This window comes from Petaurus breviceps, unplaced genomic scaffold (assembly GCF_028583685.1).
Source record: "Petaurus breviceps papuanus isolate PSGF00001 unplaced genomic scaffold, PetGlider_PUasm1.0 689, whole genome shotgun sequence".
NCBI classification, from domain to species: domain Eukaryota; kingdom Metazoa; phylum Chordata; class Mammalia; order Diprotodontia; family Petauridae; genus Petaurus; species Petaurus breviceps.
Window position 1 is genome coordinate 10,018,095 of NW_027186458.1, and position 20,780 is coordinate 10,038,874.

At 52.4% G+C, this 20,780-nt stretch overlaps 1 protein-coding gene across 1 annotated transcript in view; it reads left to right on the forward strand.

Moving 5' to 3' along the window:
• MTUS1 (microtubule associated scaffold protein 1) overlaps positions 1-20,780 on the forward strand; it is a 93,554-nt gene that overhangs the window by 40,339 nt on the left and 32,435 nt on the right. Inside the window, exons 3-5 of the mRNA XM_069104855.1 lie at positions 2,896-3,191; positions 5,054-5,167; positions 5,240-5,487. Of these exons, the coding sequence (XP_068960956.1) occupies positions 2,896-3,191; positions 5,054-5,167; positions 5,240-5,487 (658 nt within the window). The remainder of the gene's footprint in view (positions 1-2,895; positions 3,192-5,053; positions 5,168-5,239; positions 5,488-20,780) is intronic.

Consider the following 20,780-nt stretch of genomic DNA (forward strand, 5'->3'; position numbering starts at 1 on the left):
ATGGGTGTGTGTGTGTGATGGATGTGTGTGTATGTGTATGGGTGTGTATCTGTGTGTGTGATGGATGTGTGTGTGTGTGTGATGGATATGTGTGTGTGTGTTTTGGATGGGTGTGTGTGTGATGGATGTGTGTGTATGTGTATGGGTATGTATCTGTGTGTGTGATGGATAGATGTGTATGTGTGTTTTGGATGGGTGTGTGTGTGTGTAAACAGACTGTCAGACTTTTCCCACATTTCTCCAACCCACTGGGGACTTTTGGAGAACGAGGCATTCATGGCCTTCTCTTTGGGTTCAGACAGCCCTTTGTTGCACAACAAGGAATCCATCTGCTTACAGATTTCTTGGCTCTTAAATAAAATGCTTTTCAATTTAATCCAAAAAAATGTGCTGCTAGGTTTTCTGGGGTCACAGTCACAGTGCAGGAAAAGGCTTTGGAAGTATTCAGGGAACTGTTACGCATACCAGCACTACCCTGAGTGTAATTTTGTGGTTTACAAGCCACTTTACTTAACAGTGCACCCCTTGATATGCCCAGCCACCTGTGAGGAAGGTGCCAGAGGTATTGTTGCCCCCATTTTACAGGTGGGAAAACTGAGGCTCGGGGTGCCTCAGAAGCTGAAAGCTGTGTGGTCAGGAAGCACGGCATCGCCAGTCCCTCGCTGAGCCGCCAAGCCTCTTGGAGAGCAGCCTTGGCAGGGTTCCTCGGCCCTCAGCAGGCATGGTAGCTTGTCTCTGGGAGTTGGTTTCTCCATTTCTTCTTGTCTGATTCCTTTTTGTAAGACACACTCAGCATCTGAGGCTGGATTTGAACTTGGGCCTTCCTGCTTGCAGGCTCAGCACTCTGGCTACTGCCCTACCCAGCTGCCCTGAAGGAAAATGCTATCTCTGAATGTAGGAGGGACCTCGGAGGGCATGGGGCCAAGCCAAGGAAGCTAAGGGAGGTGAAGAGGTTGCCTGGGTAGCCTAGGTGTTAAAGGTGGTATTTGAAGGCAGGTCCGTAGACTGCAGACTCTCTCCTCCTGTCTCTTCTCCCCTGATTGTACCTTCGCTTGGTCCCTGGCCCCTGAGGGAGCCCTCGGTCCATCTGCCATGCTCACCGGGCTGCCCTTGGCTCTGAGCTCCAGCCTTCTGCTCATTTCCCTTTTTTGGCCTTGTATCTGCTTCCTTCCTTTCCCTCAATTTGTTACTCACAGCTCAGGGGCTGCCCCCTTCCATAAAGGGTTTGAGTCTTGAGCAAAACTGGGGGAACCTGACCCCCCAAAAGTGGAAGCCTTTCTCCCACTCTGGCTTGTTGCCCCCACATTCCTGGGGATCATTTTTATAAAACTGAGGGACGGCTCACGATAGGGTCTCCTCTTCAGGGAATGAACAGAGTCCTTCTGGGTGGGTGCTCAGCACCAGAGGGGAGAGTTTATTTTCTCCCTCAAAAAAGCTGTGCTTAAAGGACAGAACATTCCTAAGTGCTCCTGGGCAGATACTTGAATCAGGGGCCACTTGGTGGGGTTGCTGAGTGGGTGGGAGCACTGCCCCCCATCTGCTCTCTGGCTTGTCACCAGACCAGAGCTCCTGGAAGGCCTCCTTGGGGCGTGGGTTCCAGCCCCTCAGCTTTACATGTCTCCCCCAAGGGCAGCCTGGGGCTTGAGGCCTGGCTCGGGGTTACCTACATAAGCGCCCGTTTTTGCTGACTGTACCGGTGTAGCTATGGTAGCTATTGGGGCTAAGGGAGAGGAGGGTGGGAGGAATCCCCTCCCCACCCCTTTGCCAGAGGTTTGAGGGAGAGCCAGCCCCAAACGGGCCCCAAGGCGGAGGCCCCCTTGAGAGAACCCAGAAACACCCACAGAGTAGGCGGCTGCGGCCCCAGCCACGGGGGTGTCCTAGCATACTCAGACAAGGCGCAGTCCTGCCCGCAGGAGCTGCCCTCTTGTGGAGGGGAGGAGATGGGAACAGACAGCCACACGTCCAGTGGAATGAGATCCCTGCACAAGACATCTGCCAACAGCGGGCTCTGAATTCAGAGAATGTGGAGAATGGACTTTCAGCTCAGCAAACGTTTGGGATGGATGGGAGCTGGCCTTGACTTCACTAGGTGCAGGTGATGCTTTGAGGGGAGTCTAGGCATTGGGGATGGATTGATCAAAGGCATGTTCGTTCCCCTGGGCCCTGACACAACAGACGATTGTCAGCCGTAGGACCCTCTTTCTAAGACATAACCTCCATGGTCTGTGCTCCAGCCCGGTCACCAAGGCCTACCTGGTACAGCATTGCATTTTTGATTGAAGCAATCAGGAGTACCTACTATGTGCCAGAGACGGGAACTGAATTTGCTTCCTGTCTTTCTCAAAAAGTTTTCTCTGCTCTCCAATCCTCTACAAGCATCCGGGGCAATAGGAAGATGTCTGCTGTGGGACCAGCTTTATTTAGCCTGGCATAAAGCCCAGAGTGGGCCTGGGCCTGAGCCCCTGCAGCAAAGGGGCCACCAAACAGCCCTCCCTTGCAGTGGTCTCACCTTCAGTATAGACTCTGTACTTTGTGCAGCAGGCAAATGTGGGAGATGCTGCCTAGACCATGTGTTTCTAGACTAGGACTTCTCTCTTCAGGCTCTACAGGTGGTGCTTGTGGCCACTAGGGGGCACTGTGGATAAGGGGTCAAACTTGGAGTGAAGAAGTTCAAAGCCTTAGATGCTTACTAGTTGTGTGACCCTGGACAAGTCACTTAACTTATCTGTGATATGGGGGAATAACAGGGTGGTTGTGAGGCTCAGATGAGATGGTATTTGTAAAGTGCTTGGCACGCCTGTATAAATACTACCGTTGTTCACTAGAATCACCACCCCATTGCTCCCCAGGTGGGTCCGAGTGGGTCTGGCTGGCCTCCTGCCTTTTCTCGCCCAGAGTGTGCTGGGCTCCTCTGCAGAGGTCTCACGGGCAGTGGGGTCCCTCTCCTTGCTCATGTGCCCACTGCAAGGCCAGGAGACCGCCAAGCAGAGGTCTCCTCCCCATCCCCCACAGGTCCAGGGGCCGGGCCTCCTGGTTCCCCGGGATTCTCGATGCCAGGCTCGGGACATCCTTCTTGAGGCCTGGGCTGGAGAGCGTGTCCTACTTTCTGAGGCTTCTCTGTGTGTGTTGGTGCCCTTGGGCAGCTCAGCTGCCAGGGATGGGGGTCACTTACATTCAGTGTCAGAAGGGAGGTGGGGTGGAAAATGCCTCATCTGTGGCAACGGAAAAGGTCCTTGGGATTCCTGCTTCCACCCTGATTAACGGTCACGTGTCTTTTCTTTTCTCTGCCTTTGACATCTTTACTTTGATTTTTTTATCCCCCCCATTAGATCAGATGAGATAAAAGGTTTGCTTGAACCCTATAGCAAGGGCCCCTTGTGACTGTCTAATGCTGTCCACTCCACCAGAAGGCGGGGGAGCCCTCGGAGTGAGCGGGGACCCCCATTGCCCCCTGGCCTCGCCTGAGTCATGTCCCCTTAGTTACGCTGCTCAGGGGGAGCTGGAAGGACCCTGGAAAGATGTGTGAATTTATATACATGTATGTGCAGTGCCTGTGTAGAGATATGCACAAACACATGTACGTATGCACATATATGTATGTGTGTGTGTGTGTGTCTCCCTCCCCTCTTGCATGTCATGTGACTTCTCCCCTCGCTTTGATGCTGAGGGCGCTGGAGCCATCAGGGTGTTGTTGAGGACAGAGCTGAGCTTGAGGCCGGGGGAGGGGGTCAGCTTTGTCTCCCCTGGGTCCCATGCTGCCTGGGTGACCCTGGGCAGGTTCTGTGCCCGCTCGGGGCCACGGCTGCTTACTAAGCCTTGGCAGCCACAGGAGGAGGGACGAAGGCTGCCCTCATCTGGGAGCTCTCTCGGAGGTCTAGCCCCCATGCTTCTCCCTATGAATGAGTGAAGGGAAGGCCGGGGACAGAGAGGCTGAAGGGTCCCATCTTCTGGACTTCCTCCTCTGAGAAGTCTCCAGGCTTTCTCTGCCCCTGCCCCCACAGCAATGTTCTCGGAAGGAGACTTTCCTTGATGGCAGAGGGTCCTTGATCTCTGGTCATCCATCAGATGTAGGGTGTGGGGGGGGTCCTAGGGAAGATGGCCAGTGTGAGGAAAAGCCAGGCCCTGGACCTTTGGGAAAGGACCAAGGGAGAGTCCTCATCTCCTCCTGGGCCTCAGAGCTGGAGGGGACCCTGGAGACTGGTCATCTATGTAAGACCATTCTCATTTTACAGGCAGGGAAACTGAGGCCGGGAGTGTCATTTAGTCAAGGACATATAGGTAGCAAGCAGCAAGGATTTGAATGGAGTTTTCTCCTGGCAGCCCCGAGGCAAGAGCCGAGGCTGGCTACTGGTGTCCGCTTAGGCCAGAGGTGAATGTAGTGAGACTGTGGTCCCATGAGGATTGGGGCTTTATGGGAAGATGGTTAGCCTCCCTGTGCTGACTGCCCTGACCCACCCCTCCCCCAGCCAGGGCCCCTGTGCTCCCAGAGGTGACCCCCGGTCCCTGTGCTGACCGTCCTGGCCTGCCCCACCCCCAGCCAGGGCCCCTGTGCTGTCAGGCTGATGAGGGGAGATGAACTGGCCCCCCATGGGTGGCTCCAGGGCAGCCTTCAGAGGGAACAGGCCAAGGGCTGGAGGCAGAGGACCTGCTGAGAATCCATCAGGTCTGCACCCCATTTCCCAAGTGCTTTGGGGTCTGCTGGACACCTCTGTGGAGGTACATACTGGCAGTGACTGGGAAGCAGCTGGTTGGTGCAGTGCAGAGAATGCTGGAGTCAGGAGATCTGAGTTCAAATGAAGCCTCAGACAAGCTGGATGACCCTGGGCAAGCCTTAACTCTCAGCCTCAGTTTCTCTAACTGTAAAGTGGGGATGATAGCACCTGCCTGCCAGGGTTGTTGGGATCAAATAAAACAACACTTAAAGCTTTGCAGACCTTCCCGCACACCATAAATAGCACCCATAGCTTCCTTTATTTTGGTCCGTCTTCAGCCCGAGGGGCCGCTGTCTGGACACCAGGCCTCTGGCTGTATTTTTGGCCTCCCCTTGCCTCAGACATGCCTCACAGCATCTCTCCTCCTCAGCTGGGAAGGGCTTCCCGACCTTGCCAGCTCTCGGCCATGCCGCAGGGCGTGTCTTGTCTGTCCTGAAGGTGAAGGACGGTGGCAGGTGCCCCAGGGCCGGGCTGGCCGGCTGGGAAGGCAGCAGAAGAGGTGCCATTTGTAGCCGCTAAGTGGGCAGCCCTGCTGTCTGGCCCTCAGCTGGGGGAGCCTGGAGGTGCCCCGTCCCTCTGTCCCCCTGGGTCATGCTCTCCCCCCAGACTCAGACTCAGGCCTCTGGCTGTCTCTGGAAAGCCCCTGTTCTGGCTGTGCTGGGCTGCTGCATCTCCTACAAATTCTGCAAGTGTGCGGCTGACCTGTTTTTCTTGTTTTTTCCAGGTGCGTCGAGGAAAAGCGTGTCCCCCAGCCTGGTTGCCGTTCTTAGCACCGGTGAGTGGCCACTTTTATGCTTTGAATCACAGGGCTTGTTTGGGAAGAGAAATGCATACCCATGTTGGTCTGAGGGAGGAGCAGATTTGGGTTGCCAAGGCCTCTCAGGCATCCGCTTCTGGCCTCTTATTGGCCTGGCCTTCCCATCAGCCTCCACACCCGAGACAGAGATGGGGCCCAGGCCCAGGAGGCCCCTCCCCTGCTGGAGAAGCCTTCAGGACAGGACACAGCCTTCTGGTACTTAAGCATTACAAGCCCTTCCCCATCCATCTCTTCCTCCAGACAGGCTGTCTGTCCCAGCTCCAGTTACCATGGTCTGGGCAGACTGGTCTGCTTGCCCTCTGTTCCCCGTATGATGCTTGCTACCTCCCATCTCCGGTACTTTGCACAGGCTGTGCCTCATGCCTGCAGCCTCTGGGACTTGGGGTGCCAGCGTTTGATATCTGTTAAATTGAGCTGAAATGGGTGGGAGGGGCTCCCTTCCAGAGTCTTTCTGAAGTCATGGTTGGGAGATTCTAATTGATCACCGGGTTGCCTGGCCGACGATAGACTGACAGGGCTGGGGGGAGGACCTCCCACTAAGGTTTACATCTTTGTACATTTGAAAGGGAAGGGAATGTGCATTTATGGAGTGTCTACTCTGTGTGGTGTTCTAGGGAGGGAAATACAAGGAACCATGATTCTAATGGGGGGATAGGACACAGTGGCAGAAATGGGGCTTCGGTGGAGAATGGTCAGTGAAGGTCCCGGGGTTCAGACGTGGTTGGGAAGTGCTGGTTCTGGGCAAGATAAGGAGAAAGCCCAGGAGGAAAGGGATGAGGGGCCCAAGGCAGGTAGCAAGGTTTGAAAATGGTCATCTGTTAGATGAAGGTTATTGTGATGGGGAGTGAGGAAGGCGAGGGTGGGGGGAAGGAGCTATGCCCTTGGAACTGTGGCTGGGGACTTGGTTTGTGGGATGATCAGGTAGGTACGCACCCACTGTCAGGAGAATAACCCCTCCTCAGTGCCAAGAGATGCGGGCCAGGGAGTCTTTGTGACTGGGCAGCCCAGTCCTGGAGGGCCTCTGTTGAGGAGAACAGCCACCTTTCCTTGACTTGCAGAGAAACTAAGATTCTTAGGAATTGTATTCTGGGTTCTCTTTTTTAAAAAGTTTATTATTGCTTTTTGGAGGGGGAAGGCAGGGCAGTTGGGGTTAAGTGACTTGTCCAAGGTCAGATGGCTAGTAAGTGTTAAGTGTCTGAGGCCGGATTTGAACTCAGGTCCTCCTGACTCTATTCACTGTACCACCTAGCTGCCCCAGAAAAGTTTATTTTTTAAAAGTTTAAATAAAAACTTTAGAAATAAAATGAAACTTAAAATTTTTTATTGATGCACTTTTAAATATCAGTCATTTTCAGAAATTCCTCTTCCTCCCTCCCTTCCTCCCTTGCTCCCTCTTCACAATGAACCTTCCCCTTGTAACAAAGAAAATCAGCTAACAAAAAGCAGCCAGCCCAGCAGTCACGTCGGACAGGGGATGCAGCAGCCTGCCCACAGCACTTCTCCTTTTCCGTCTTTTCAAGCCAGTAAAGGGAGACTTTATAAATGTTTCTATGAAGAGGGACTGCTTTAGCAGATAGAGACCGCAGCCACAGCTGTAAAACCACTCTCCTGGCCCCCGTGGAGACTTCAGGTGGGGACCCCAGGGGGCACTGGCTGCTCCTCTCCCAGGATTCTCAGAGTAACTCTGACGGATTGGGAGTGTTTTTTTCACACTGTTGCTTGTGAGCCCCCACCCGTGGGCTCCCCACTGATTGACAATCAGACTTAAAGCAGCTTTTAGGAAGGGGAATTTACCGAGATGGCGTGGGAAGAGAAATGCACCCATTTCCCAAACCAGGGGGTAGGGAGGTAGGGAAACGCTCTTCCCTGGTCCCTGGGGAGAGTGGGCTCCAGCTTAGAGAGTGCATGTGATAAAGTGTGGAACCCCTCTTCTCCCCTTGTGCAATTCTCCTGGGGCTCCCCTGGGGTGTCTGTTGGCAGATGTCTGTGGGCTGAGGCCCTCATCCAGTCCTGAAGCTTCCTTCCTTGGGGTGCCTGCTTTGTCCCTGGTACATCCCTAAGGCTGCTGGCACAGACATGCCCTCAGCCACTGCTGCTGCGGAACCCCTGGTGCCAGTCAGAGGTCTGGCTCTTCCACTCTGCCCACAGAGTTATTTTCTGGTCAGCAGGTAGAAGGGGAACGTGGCACCCTTCTGGCCTCACCACCTCCATCCTCTTGCCCTTTCAGGGGCAAGGGGTCTGTCTTCTCAAGGCAAGTTTACTTCCCTTTCTCCTCTGGCATCTGAACCCAGGGATGTGGCAGATTCTTCCAGTCAGTTGTGGTCAGTGTCCTTATTGGATTTCATCCAATAACTAGCAGCACTTTCCTCCTTCCAGATTGATTAAGGCCTGCTCACTCTTAGCTTATGCCTTTGACTGATTCACTAGGGAGGTCTGGTCCTTGTTCACACTTGTTTACACCTGTCGTTGGTCATTCTGTAACTCGGTCACAAGGTGTCCTCAGCTAATAAAGGAATCAGGACTTGGAGCATCCTGTTAATTATATTAATCAATGCTGAGGGCTGATTGAAGGGATGCTTTTATTGAGGGGATGGATGGATGGATGGATGGATGGATGGATGGATGGATGGATGGATGGATGGATGGATGGAGGGAGGGAGGGATGGATGGATGGATGGATGGATGGATGGATGGATGGAGGGATGGATGGATGGATGCATGCTCTTAGGCCGTGTTGCACTGATCCCCTTTCTGCTTGTGATGGATCCTCCTCCTTATATCTGGAGAATGAGAATGACCTGCCTTTGGATTGTTCCCTTTTGGGCTGAATTTCCCCAAAGTTGTCCTTCAGCTAAGCAGAATCCGTCCCTGTGTGGCAAGGACAAACAGCCTGGGGTGTGGCAAGGACAGGTATTTTGGGCTCTGACATCTGAGCTTGGGGCCAGCACGGACTAAATAAAGCCAGCGTCACTGTTGGCTGGCACCCTGCAGGAGACTGTTTGGAAGACGTGGGGTGTCAGAAGCCAGGTGCGGCTCCTCGGAGCCTCAGGCGGGGGGCACAGGCTAGCCGGATGGCTGGCTTCTTCAGCTGGCTGGGGGACTTCTGTGACTCAGTGGAACAATGCAAGGCACCAGGCACCATTCAGCCTTGTTGGGATTGCTGCTGCTCGGGGGTCAGCAGCTGGTGCTTCCTGTGGCCTGAGTCTGTTTCAGTGAGTAAGCTGGTGGAGGGCCAAGCTCCCCCTGCCCATAGACGGGAGTTTTGTTTTCCAAATGGCTGGTCGAGTCCCATTATTAGCACAGTCTGTTTATATCCTACAGGGTCATGTAGATCAGCTTTTACTTAATAGAACCTAGCCTCTCTCTGGGCCTCAGTTTCTCCTTTAGAAAATGGCAAGTGAAGAGGGGATTAGGCTAGGATCCAAGGATGGGGACTTTCTATGTGGAAGGAACCCTCCCCCCCAGGTCATTGAGTACAGTTCTACAGGTGAGGAAAACTGGTCAGGGAAGCTATGGGATTTGCCCTTGAGGAAAACTGGTCAGGGAAGCTATGGGATTTGCCCTAAATGACACAGGTATTATCCAGGTAGAGTGGGATTCGAACTTGGGTCTTCTGACTCCTAAACTAGAAGTCTGTCCCTGGCACCTCATTGCCTGCCTCCCCTTCTAAGGTCTCTTCTAAGTCTATGAGATATCTCTGGGGACTGATGTGGGTATTTTAAAAATAATGTATTCAGAGGGCTTGGTCCCCCCAGACCAAATTAACTTGGATAAGTATTTAAGCACCCCACCAGCAGTTTGCCTTCCAGAGAGATGCACGCCTTCCGCCTCCTTCCCTTCCTCCCCTTCCCTCTCTTTCCCTCCTCTTCCCCCTCTCCCTCCTCCCCTCTTCTCCTTCTCTTCCCTCTCCCCTTCTCCATTCTGAGTGTCCCCTGGGTCACTAAGGTTTCAGCCCAAGCCACCGTGCCCAGCCTGCTGCAGGTGGACGTCGGGGTGGGGGGCCTGCCTGAAAGGGGGCTTTGTGGAGGGGGGCTGTTGGTACTGTGGGTGTGGCATCAGATGGTGATGGCACCTTCCCCTCTCCGCACCCCTTGGCCCCCTGGGATTGTGTGTGTATGTGTGAGAAGGAGCATGTCCATCCTTCAGGCGCTCCCTTGTGTCTGTATTAGTGGAGGACAGGACTGGCCAGGGGAATTTCACCTCCTACTTCCTGTGGCCGCTCATGCCACAAAGGACTCGCGTGGCTCCTGGGCCTCCCCAGGACTTTCCCTGGACAGTGATGGGCAGGTGAGAAGAGGCCCCGGATTTCTCAGAGGGCCTGTGGGCGCTGTCAGTGTGAGCCCTTCCTCTGGGACCAGAAGGTGAATGGCCTTGCTGAGGAAGGAAGCACCCAGTTGGTCAATATTGACATTTCTGCCCTAAAGGAGGAAGGAGGTGCCAGCTCACATGAGGGGGATGGGAGGAGAAGGCAACCGAGAGGGTTTCACTGTGTGCTCAGAGGCCACAAGAGCCAGGACTTTAGGGCACCCCGAGTAGGCTCCCCAGGCTCCAAGTGTGGTCCTGACCACCAGGGAGCTCAGTGACCACCCGATGTGGACGCCTCCCATCCCCAAAGGGCTCAGCGCAGCCTCCCAGACAGTCTGGCCATGGGCACTCAGACCCCTGCCAGCAGCACAGAAGGGACATTTACATGGTGTGTGGGAGAGGGGGCTGAGAGAAGGGCAGGAGCTGAAGGGGGTGGAGGAGGAGGAGTTGGAAGGAAGTCCCTTTAGATAAGAGCTGAAGGCCCAAGACAGTGCTGAGCCAGCTCCTCCGAGTCTGAGAGCGAGAGCTGATTGTTAAATGTTCAGGGTGAGCCTTCAGACACTACAGATCAGGGCTTGATTCAGGCAGGGTTTTGTGGATTGTCCAGACGTAAGGAAGCAGTGGAGAACATGGTGATGGAGAGCACACTTTGCAGCATGTCCTGTGCCCACCAATCCTGCCCCCATCCAGGTTTACAGAGTACCTTAGGACATATACAGCCTCTTCTTCCTGGCCGCCTGAGGCAGGTAGGGCAGATTGGAGGATGGACAAACTGAGCCTCAGAGAACGGAGGGGTTTGCCCAAGTCACGTGGCTAGTGAGTGTCTGAGCAGGGTCGACATCCAAGTCCCAACATTCAGTACATGCAATGGGTACGTGTGTGTGAGTGGGAGTGTGTGTGCACGAAAGTGTGTGTATGTGTGAGTGTGTGATGTGATGTGTGTGTGTAACTGTGTGAGCATGTGAGTGTGTGTGCACGAAAGTGTATATGTGCGTATGTGTACATGTGACTGTGTGAGTGTGTGATGTGTGTGTGTGTGTGTGTGATGGATGCTCCTTCAGCCACAGTCCCCTGGCTGCCCCTGCAGCCTCGGTCCCTCAGGCACTGGCTCTGTCTTCCTCCCCTTTATCAGAGGCAGCAGATGAAGGAAGGCATCCGTTGTGGGTTGGTCTCTCAGTGTGCCCCACAGCCAGCTGGGCAGGCGGTGGGCATCTGGGCTCACCTCTTGTGTGTCCGGGGTGGCAGGCTCGGCTCCTTTCTAAGGATCGGGGCTTTTTCCAGAGATTGGCTAACCTCCTCTGGTGCCAGAATCGGAGTAATCCATTTAGAAAGATGTTTGCCCTCACACACACTGCTCGGGGCCTTCTGGCTTTGTAGGATTTCAGGAGCTGGTGCCTGGACAGGCACTTGATTCCCTCTGTCCAGCTATGGCAAAGATGACATGAACTGGCCTCACTGACGATTCTCAAGTCAATGTGATTTATTCTTCTACCTGCTTTTCACTGGTCAGTAACAAAAAACTGACCTCTGCTCCAGCCCCACCAAGGGACACTGAATTAGGCATCTAGTGGCAGCTGTGACCTTGGGTGAGTCCCTTGCCATTGCTGGGCCTCAGTTTCCCTCTCTGTTAGATGGGCTCTGTGGTCCCTCCCAGCTCTGCCTGGGCTCCCGCGTGGTCAGGGATGCCCCAGATTTCAGGCCACGTGGGCTCACTTTCCTCGCCCTGGTTTTCTGATGCTGCCGGTGGCTGGTTTCCCCATGCTTGGCTGCTTCCACCAGGTGGCAGATGGTGTTTGGGAAAGCCCAGGAATCTCCTGAAAGATGCTGTGCCTTTTTTTCCACCTCTCCTGTCCATGGGCGTGTGGAGCCCCTTCTCGCCAGCACAGACGTCCTGCACTCACTACTGTCTCCTGGCCGTCAGCGGGTAGTCTGTGCTTGGCCCACAAGGAGCCCTTTCGTTAAGGCTTGTGTTGATGTAGGAGGGGTGCGATGGCTGTAACTTCTGTGAGGGTTAGGAACATGGGGTTTGGTGTCCAAGGCCCCAGGACCAAAGTCCAGCGCTGCTCCTTGGTCCTTCGGTGACCCTGCCTGACCATCCTGGCCATGTTTGCCCACCAGGAACATTAACCACTTGGTGGACTGGATCAGAGCCCCTGGGCCCATGCACCGCTTGGGTGCTGGCCAGCCCAGCGTACTGCTTTCTCAGCTGGGGCCCAACCCAGAGATGGGAGGAAGGAGCCAACAAGGAGCTTTCTGAGAGAATTTGGTGCCAAATGGGCAGAAGTGAAGACCATTGAAGTTGTCCTCCCTCCCCTCCCCTCCCCTCCCCTCCCCTCCATTCATCCTCATTTTAGCCTGAGCAGTCCTGGATAAGGGGGTCTTCACATTCCTTGTAGACAGAGACCCCTGTGCTGTTGTCATCATAACCTCGGGGATAAGTGGGCATAGGACCTGGGATGTCATGGGGCTTTCAAGAACATTAGAGATTTAACCGTCAGACAGGGTTTGGAGGGTTATTTAGTCTCTCGTGCGCAGATGTTGTGTGTCTTGGTTGTTAAAGCTTTGCCAGACGTGGAGGGAGTAGAGACCCTTCCTCAGGCTTCTACATCCTTCCTTTCCCTCTGTCCTTGAAGAAAGCCCATTTCTAGCCCCTCCCCAGCCCCTGGGGTGAGATACTGGCACGGAGAAAGCTTTCACCAGCTGTTTGTGGAATGTGCCAGTGTGTGGCCCTGTAGCTGTCTTTGTATTGTATGGTGTTCTTCGGCCCCCAGGCCGGTGGTCCTTCCCAGGGACTGGCAATCGGTGGGTTGTCGGGCAGAGGGAGGGCCGGTCCTTTCCTGTGTCCAGGATAGAAGCATCTGGCTCCGGGAGGGCAAAAGTCCTTTTCTCTTGGGCTGCTGCGAAGCCTGGTGACAGGATCTGGCCCGTTATTGGCTGGTATTTATACACACAGCTGGCGTGACCACCCCCTTCTTCCTCCTCCTCCCCAAGAGCGTCCCTAATGAGCCCCACAACAGAGCAGCCTGCTCAGTGTGATGTAATCCAGCGGTCGGGGGCCAAACAGCCCAGAGGAGCTCCAGTGGGGAGCCACATCGGGGGAGGAAGCAGCTGCTGGAAGCATTGGCCTCGCGGGCACCGGGCAGTCCAGGGCCGCACAGGCTCGGCCCTCTCCAGAGCCAGGCTCCCACAGGTGGCAGGGGATGGTCCACGGCCACGGCTGCTGGCCCATACCCTCCAGAAGACATGCTCCTGTTGCCCAGATTTTCCTTGTCCAACATGCATGTGCGCCTGACAGCCAAGGGCTTGCTTCGGAATCTCCGGCTCCCATCTGGGTTCAGGAAGAGCGCCTTGATATTCCACGAAGGTCGGTGTCTCTACTTTGGCTGGCTTTGGTTCCTGGGGGATGGAGGAGGGGGATTGTGTCTGTTCATGGCACTGAGGGCTTCACTGATTCACCGGCTCAGAGGGCTGCTCGAGGCTGTCCTTGGCCGGCCAGTGGGGTCTGGGATGCTTCCTTCCGCCCCCTTGGCTGAGCCTCTTGCCCATCCTAGCACCCTCCTCCTCCTCCTCCTCCTCCTCCTCCTCCTCTTCCTCCTCCTTTTCCTCCTCCTCTTCCTCCTCCTCCTCCTCCTCTTCTCTCCCGGGCTTCCCCAGAGGGCCTGGAGACCAGAACTGGTAGTCTTGTTTTCCTTGGCGTAGATGGAGAAGGGCTGGATTCCTCCCTGCCCATAGATGAGAGGGAGATGCCTTTTATCCCCAGGGCTCAGCAGCCCTGGCCAGGGGAGGGTTTCTCAAAGAGGGAAGTTGGCCACAGACTTTAGAATCACAGAATTCTGCTGCTTTCCCATCTGTGTTCCATTTAGTCTGTGCTGGAGATGGGATCAAATGTGTCTTGCAGGCTACAGATTGCAAACAGTCCACTTTGCTTAAGATGCAGGGGCCCCCTCCCCTTATTCCAGAAGGCTGGGATAACTGGGAGTTGGGGCACCTCTCTCCAGTGTGTCTGGGCAAGCTTCCTCTGATGGTCACAGGACTGACGGGAGCCTGTCCCCTAAGCCCTGTGGGTGCAGCCCTGCACACACCCCGGAATCCTTCCTTCTCCTCCTTAGATCCCAGTCTCCCTGGGGCCGCCTTTGTTTTCTCCTGCTCAGCTCCTTCCCCGGGGATGTTTCGGGCTCACACTGTTTTGCCTCTGGAGCAGGCTTTTTCTCTGGGCCTGCTTCTCCCTGTGCCATCTCCTAAGTCCCCCTCACCACGACAAAGTTTGGCTCCAGCCCTGGGCTTCCTTTCTGAGCTTGGGCACAAATGTGCCCCCAGCTGCCCTCCCATCTCTCCCCATAGCCAGGTGTGAGAGGCAGGCAGACTTGCCTCTCGTGGCGTAAAATGCAGGATGCACCTTGAGTGCCCACATCCAAGCGCAATGACCATTTCCATCAGGGGGTCACAGAGACTGACCTTGACCCACCCCCAGTGGTAAGGGCCTCTTTTCCTTGGGCTTCAGGCTCCCTCCCTCCTTAGTCCCTGGCAGTGCCTCTGATTTCTTGAGGGAGGGGTCTCACTTGACTGTGACTTTGCCATCCTGTTGCTGAAGGACCTGGGGTCCAGGATAGCTCAGAGGAAACACTGAGAGATTGACTGAGAGATGGAAGCCTTTCTCTAGGATCTCTTCTCACGGCTGCTTAGATTATCTGTTGACCTCAAAGCTTTTGCCTTGGGCCAGACCAGACCCAAACCCTGCATCAGATGGGGACAACTGGGCTCTAACAAGGAGGGCCGCAGTGGGAGTTGCAGGACCTGGGTTCGAATGATAGCAGTGCCAGGACAAAAGCCACCCATGGTGGCAAAAAGGACTTTTTCTGTCTAGGGAGAAGCTCCTGTTTCCAGAAGCAAGGAGGAGACCGTTCTGAGAACCTGCCCAGCACTGTAGGCTGGCCCCCGATTGAGGCTTCCTAGGAACTTCATTAGGGCTGGTTGTATCCTGCACTCCACCACTCCCCATACCCCCAGGAGTAGCTGAGTGAGTCAGGAAGAAGGGCCCCTGGGCACCTGCCCACCTGGCAGAGCAGGTGGGACATCTCTCTGCTGGCCAGGCTCAGACAGGGGCTCCTGCTCCATTTGGAAATGGAGGGATCTGGCTTTGTGGAGAAAGTCTTCCCGCAGGTCCCTTCCAGCCCTGAAATAGTCTGATGCTAGGAATATTCTCACCCCCAACTCAGTCTACCTGGTTTCACACCAGCGTCCTAAATAAGATGTGTCTGGGACAGATCCTTGGCTGAGCTGGGAGTGACCTCAGAGGCCAGTGAGCCCTCCCCCTGAAGGGGAGAGAATTTGCCCAAGGTGCTTCAGGGATGCAGCAGCGGGTGGGAGATTTCAGCCCAGCTGCCCTGACTCCAAGCTGGTGCTGTGCCGAGGCTGCCTCTGCTCCCACTGGTACTGATGAACCCCCCACGGCTGCTGGCACTCTAGGCCTACATCCCTGAACAGCGGTTCTTGAATCTGGACATGGTTTTCTGTTTCATTGGCCCAGCTTCTACACCTCCCCCTGAATGCTGGCGATCTTGTCCCAGAGGGTCCCTCTCTTCCTGCTTTGTCCCCTCTAGGCCAGATGGATTCTCTCAAATCGAGTGTGAGTCATGGTGGGCCCCCTTGCTGGCTCCCCAAGGCCCAGATTCCTCAGGCTGGTGGCATCTCCCTTTCCCATCCTGATCTTGTACCCAGATTGAGTCTTTACTCTGGCCTGAGCCAGCAACCCTGGTGTTCCATCTGTCAGACACCCTTCTCCCATCACTGCCTGTCAAAATCATACTTTTCCTTCCAGATTTGGGTGAACTGCTAGCGACAGAGAGAAATGCAGCCGTTCTTGACCTCTATCCCCTGGTGCATACGTGGGCACATAGAGTGAGGGGACGTGATCTGGAGGAAGGTCCAGGAGGGAGAGACAGAGGAGGGGTGGAGAGGTCGGAGGAGAGCCAGGAGAGAGAAACGAGTGTCCAGGAGGAGATAGGGATCAGAGGCTGCAGAGAGGATGAGGCTTGAGAAAAGCCCGTGGATTTGTCAGAGATTGTCAGTGCTTGGAGAGGGCAGTTTCAGCAGCATGGGCTCAGAAGCCAGAGCTAGGAGGTTTCAAGGAAAGCCTCTGGAGGAACGCAGTGTAGACAGCTTTTCCAGGGTTTGGCTGTGAAGGGGAGGAATGGCAGCTGGGGGGAGGTGTAGGGAAGGTCCAGGGGGCAGATTCATCACCTTCTGTGCTTGGCCCCGGCCTGCTACACTGGGCAGCTTCTCCCCACGGAGGGCCTGTAAGCCATGACTGCCTCATTGGGCCGCAGTGAACCCCAAAGGGATGTCTTCTTCCATTCAGAAAATGCCAGCGTGGCTTGTGGGGGAGGATAGGAGACTGTCCCTTAAGGAAGTGGCCCCATTTACTCCTCTATGCCCCCTTCCCCATTTCTCTGGGCTGTTAAAGACTTCTCTGCAGAGAAGGGCCTTGGCAGGGGGTTGTCCATCCCTCCATGCATCACTGAGCTGAAGGCACAAGTTAGCCTGCCCACGTGCCCCCGTGGGGACAGGAGCAGGAGAATGCATTGGAGGAAGCCTCCCCCAGGATGCCCCCAGGCCCAGCAGACACCAGTGCAGCCGTCTGTGTGAGAGATGCTGCATGTTATCTCTGACCTAAATCCGCAGACAGAGCTGGGCTCTCGGTGTGGGCCCTCCCTCCTCCTGAGAGTCCAGCCGCTCTCCTCTGACCCCTCCCCTACCTGGAACTCCCACACACAGGCACACACGTATACCTGTACTGGCTTTCTTATTTTATGGTTGAGGGAAATGATGCTGATTACCCACCACCCTACAGTTTATGAATGACAGAGCCCGGAACGTGAACCCAGGGCCTTGGGACTCCAAGTCCAATGTTTTTTTCCTGGGTACTGTGTTCCTAAACCCAAGGTCTGCCTCCATTTCCCAGTTGGGGATCAGGGACCCCTGCCCCCAGGGCCAGCTTCATCCCTGCCATGTCCCCTTCCCTCAGCTCAGAAGTGTGCTGGGGGAGGGCCAGGACAAGGCTGCTGGGGCAGGGGAGGTAGGTGCCTTCACTCTGACCAGCACCCCTCCCTAGGCCCTGGCATCTGCCCATTGCCCTCCCTCCTCTCGTACGGCTCAGGCCAGCCTCGGAGGCTAGCTCATTACTGTCGTGAGGGAAATGAACAAACAGGACTGTGGTTATTGTTGCCACAGCCCAAACATGGTGCATTGCCAGAGTAACAGCCAGCAAGTGTGAGGAGCCGAGCATGAATAAATAAAGCCCGCGGCTGCCCGGCTCTGTGCCACCCTTCCTGGGCGCTGGATGAGCCTCAGGCATGGAAGGGCACACCCTCAGAAACCTTTGTATGAGGACATTGCTCACTCTGAGACCCGGACAGAGCTGGGCTCTGCTGGGCGTGTGGTGCTGGAGGGAAACCTGGGTCCAAATCGACCTCTCAGCTTCTAGTGGGGTCGCCTGGAGCAAGTCCCTGCCCTGCTCCCAGTCTCTGTTTCCTCACCTGTAAAATGGGCACAGCAATAGCTCCTGTTTCATAGGGTTCAAATGAGGTGATGTGTAAAGTGCTCTGTAAACCTTAAAGCATTGTACAAAAGCTAGTGATGATGATCGTTATTGCTACTGCTCCCTGTGTGATCAGGGTAAGTCCCTTCACCACCTTCTGCATCAGTGTCCTCATCTGAAATCAGGGGATAGGACTAGGTGGCTGCTGAGGTCCCTTCCAGCTTGAAGCACATTCCCATTCCTTGGGGGCCCCACAGCGCGCACACACACACACACACACACACACACACACACACACATACACGCACACACACATGCACACACGCGCACACACACACGCACACACACATACACACACACACTGCTCTAAATATTTTAGCTTATCTCTGTGATGCTTTTCTGTCTTTGAACTTCTGGTATCTACTGAGCAGCAGGATCCTGGGGCAAAAGATTTGGGTGTTTTAGCTACGTTTTTAACATAGCTCCACATTGCTTTTCAGAATCTTTGGACCCGTCCAAAAATGACAAAACTTCTGTTTTGTGAGATTTTAATTTGCATTTCTCTTATTTTTAGTGATTTGGAGCAATCTTTCACATCGTTAATAGTTTGTAATTATTCTTTTGAAAACTGTTCACATCTTTTGACAACATCTATTGAAAGATGGTTCTTGGTCTTATATTTGTGTGACTTTCCTACATACCTTAGATATTAAGCCCTTATCACAGATGTTTGATATGGAAATTCCTTCTCCCCTATCAACATTATCCCTTCTTCCTTTAACTGCATTGATTTTGTTTGTTCAAAAGCTTTTATATTTCATGCCATCATCTTTTTACCTTTTACCCCCACTTGAACTGTTTACCTGTGTCTTCTTCCTTCTTCTCCCCTTTTTCAATAGTGTAATATTTCATATTCTAGGCACATATCTGTTCTGGGCTTATTATAATATATTGATCTAAACCTAAATTCTACCAAATTGCTTCCCAGTTTTCACATTTCCTACTCAAAAAAGGAGTTCTCCCAAGGAATCAATATTCTTGAGTTTGTCAAATACCAGATTATTGAATTCATCTGTTATAGAGTCTACTCAGTTGATCTACTTTTGCGTTTTTTTTGACCAATACCAAATAATTTTGATGAGTACTGCTTTATAATATAATTTAGGTCTGATTAGTCCTATTTGTTCCATTATTTGAGATTCTAGAACTTATTTTCCTCCAATTGTTTTTTTTGTTTTGCCTAGCACAATGAAATTAGTCCTTTTTTAATTTGCTATAGCACTAACTCTGCAAATTACCTTTAGCTTCAGCATTTTTAATCTATTGGCACAGCCCAACCATGAGCAATGAATATCCCTCTAATTTGATGACATTTTAATGTGCTTACAAAGTATCATATTTCTGTCTATATAAGTCTTAAGACTGACTCCCAGAAACTTTGTGTATTTTGTAAGTATTTTTAATGGGACTTTCCTTTCTCTTATTTCCTCCTCTATCTTATTATTGCTACAAATTTGATTTTTGTGGACTTATTTTTTATCCAACTATTTTATTGAAGCTATCAATTGTTTTTCTTTGATGGTTCTTTGCAATTTTCTAATTAAACTATCATCTTGTCATGAAATTAGGGGCAATTGTATTTCCCCTTTGCTACTGTTTATGCCATTAATTTTTTTCCCCTCTGGTCTCATTGTTCTAATTGACATTACTAGATTTATGTCAAATGACATGTATTTTATTACTTTGTTTACTTAGAAAGCCTCTGTTATTTCCCTATTATAAATAATATTAGCTTTAGGTTTTAGTGATATACTTTTAAATCATATTATCATATTTTTATCTCTTCTGTGACTATGCTTTGTAGGTTTTTTTTTTTAAATGAGTGAGTGTTCCTTATTAGACCCCTTTTCTACACTTTTTGATGTAATCGTGAGGTTTGGGGTATTGTTTTTGAATATGATAATTTCTATTTGTTATTTTTCTGATGCTGAACTGTCTTTGTATCCCTGATATAAATTCTGTTTGGTCACAACAAATTCTTTTTGTAATATATTATTGCAGTTTTATTCTAGATTTTATTTTTTAAAATTTTCCTCCATTTTCATTATTGCCTTTTGTTGGTATGGGTATTATTGGGCTATATTTGTCTCATAAAAATGAATTTTGTAGAGTGTTTTCTGTTTTGGTTTTTGGTCATCTGTAAGTATTAATTGCTTTTAAATGTTTGAGAAAATCCACCAGCAGTTCTTAAAAATTTGTATCTCTAGCACCCAGCACAGTTCCAGGCATATAATAGGCACTTAATAAATGCTTGTAATTGATTGATTAGATCAGGGTTCTTGGGGGGGTTGGGTTCTTTTCACCTTTGGCCATTCCTTTGTAACTGGTTAGATTTGTTTTCCTCAGGTTGGATGAGTTACAATCTCTATTCCATGTTGATTTGGGCATGTTATATTTTTAAAGGTCATTTCTTTTAAATCCTTAGCATATAATTACATACCGTGTTTCCCCAATAATAAGCCCTCCCCCGAAAATAAGCCCTATTGAGATTGCTACTGTAGTGAAGGTGATCCCCTGCGCTACATGCTACATTATGGTACCCTCTGTATGCACCATACCCCTCCCCCCCGGGTGAAATGCACGCCATGCTCCAAGCTGCATCCAATCAGAGCTGCAGCAGTGAGCGTGTCATCCTGTTCTTCCCCAGTGATTTGCTTGCTGGCGCCATTGAGAGCAGTGCCGCGGAGGAGAGCTTAGGCAGGACAACATAAGCCCTCCCCTGAAAATAAGCCCTCTGGTGTTTTTCTTTCCAAAAAAAATAATAAGACAGTGTCTTATTATCGGGGAAACAGTATAAACTTCTGGGAATTCTTTTTTATTTCTTCTCTATTGGTTGTGATTTCACCTTGCTCACTTTTATTTTGCTCAATTTATTTCCCTACCTCCTCAGTCTCATCGGATTAGCTGACAGTTTTTTGTTAGTCTTTTCTAAGGAGATTTTCATCGACCAATTCTATAGTCTTTTTGTCTTCCATTTTTTCTGTTTCTCCTTTAATTCTCATCTTTATTTCTTTTGATACATTGTAGATAAATACACAGATTCATAGGAAAGTAAATGCTTGTGATTAGGAAGGGAGCAAGGAGGCACAATGCTTCTGCTGCTGCTCCTCTTCCTCCTCCTCCTCCCTTCTCCCCTCCTCTTCCTCCCCCTTCTCCCTTCCTCCCTCTTCCTTTCCTCCCTCCTCCCTCTTCCTCTCCTCCTCTTCCCCTCCTCTTCCTCCCCCTTCTCCCCTTCTCTCTTCTCCCCTCCTCCCTTCTCCCCTCCTCCCTCTTCCTTTCCTCCCTCCTCCCCCTCCTCCCTTCTCCCCTCCTTTTCCTCCCCCTTCTCCCCCCTCCCTTCTCCCCTCCT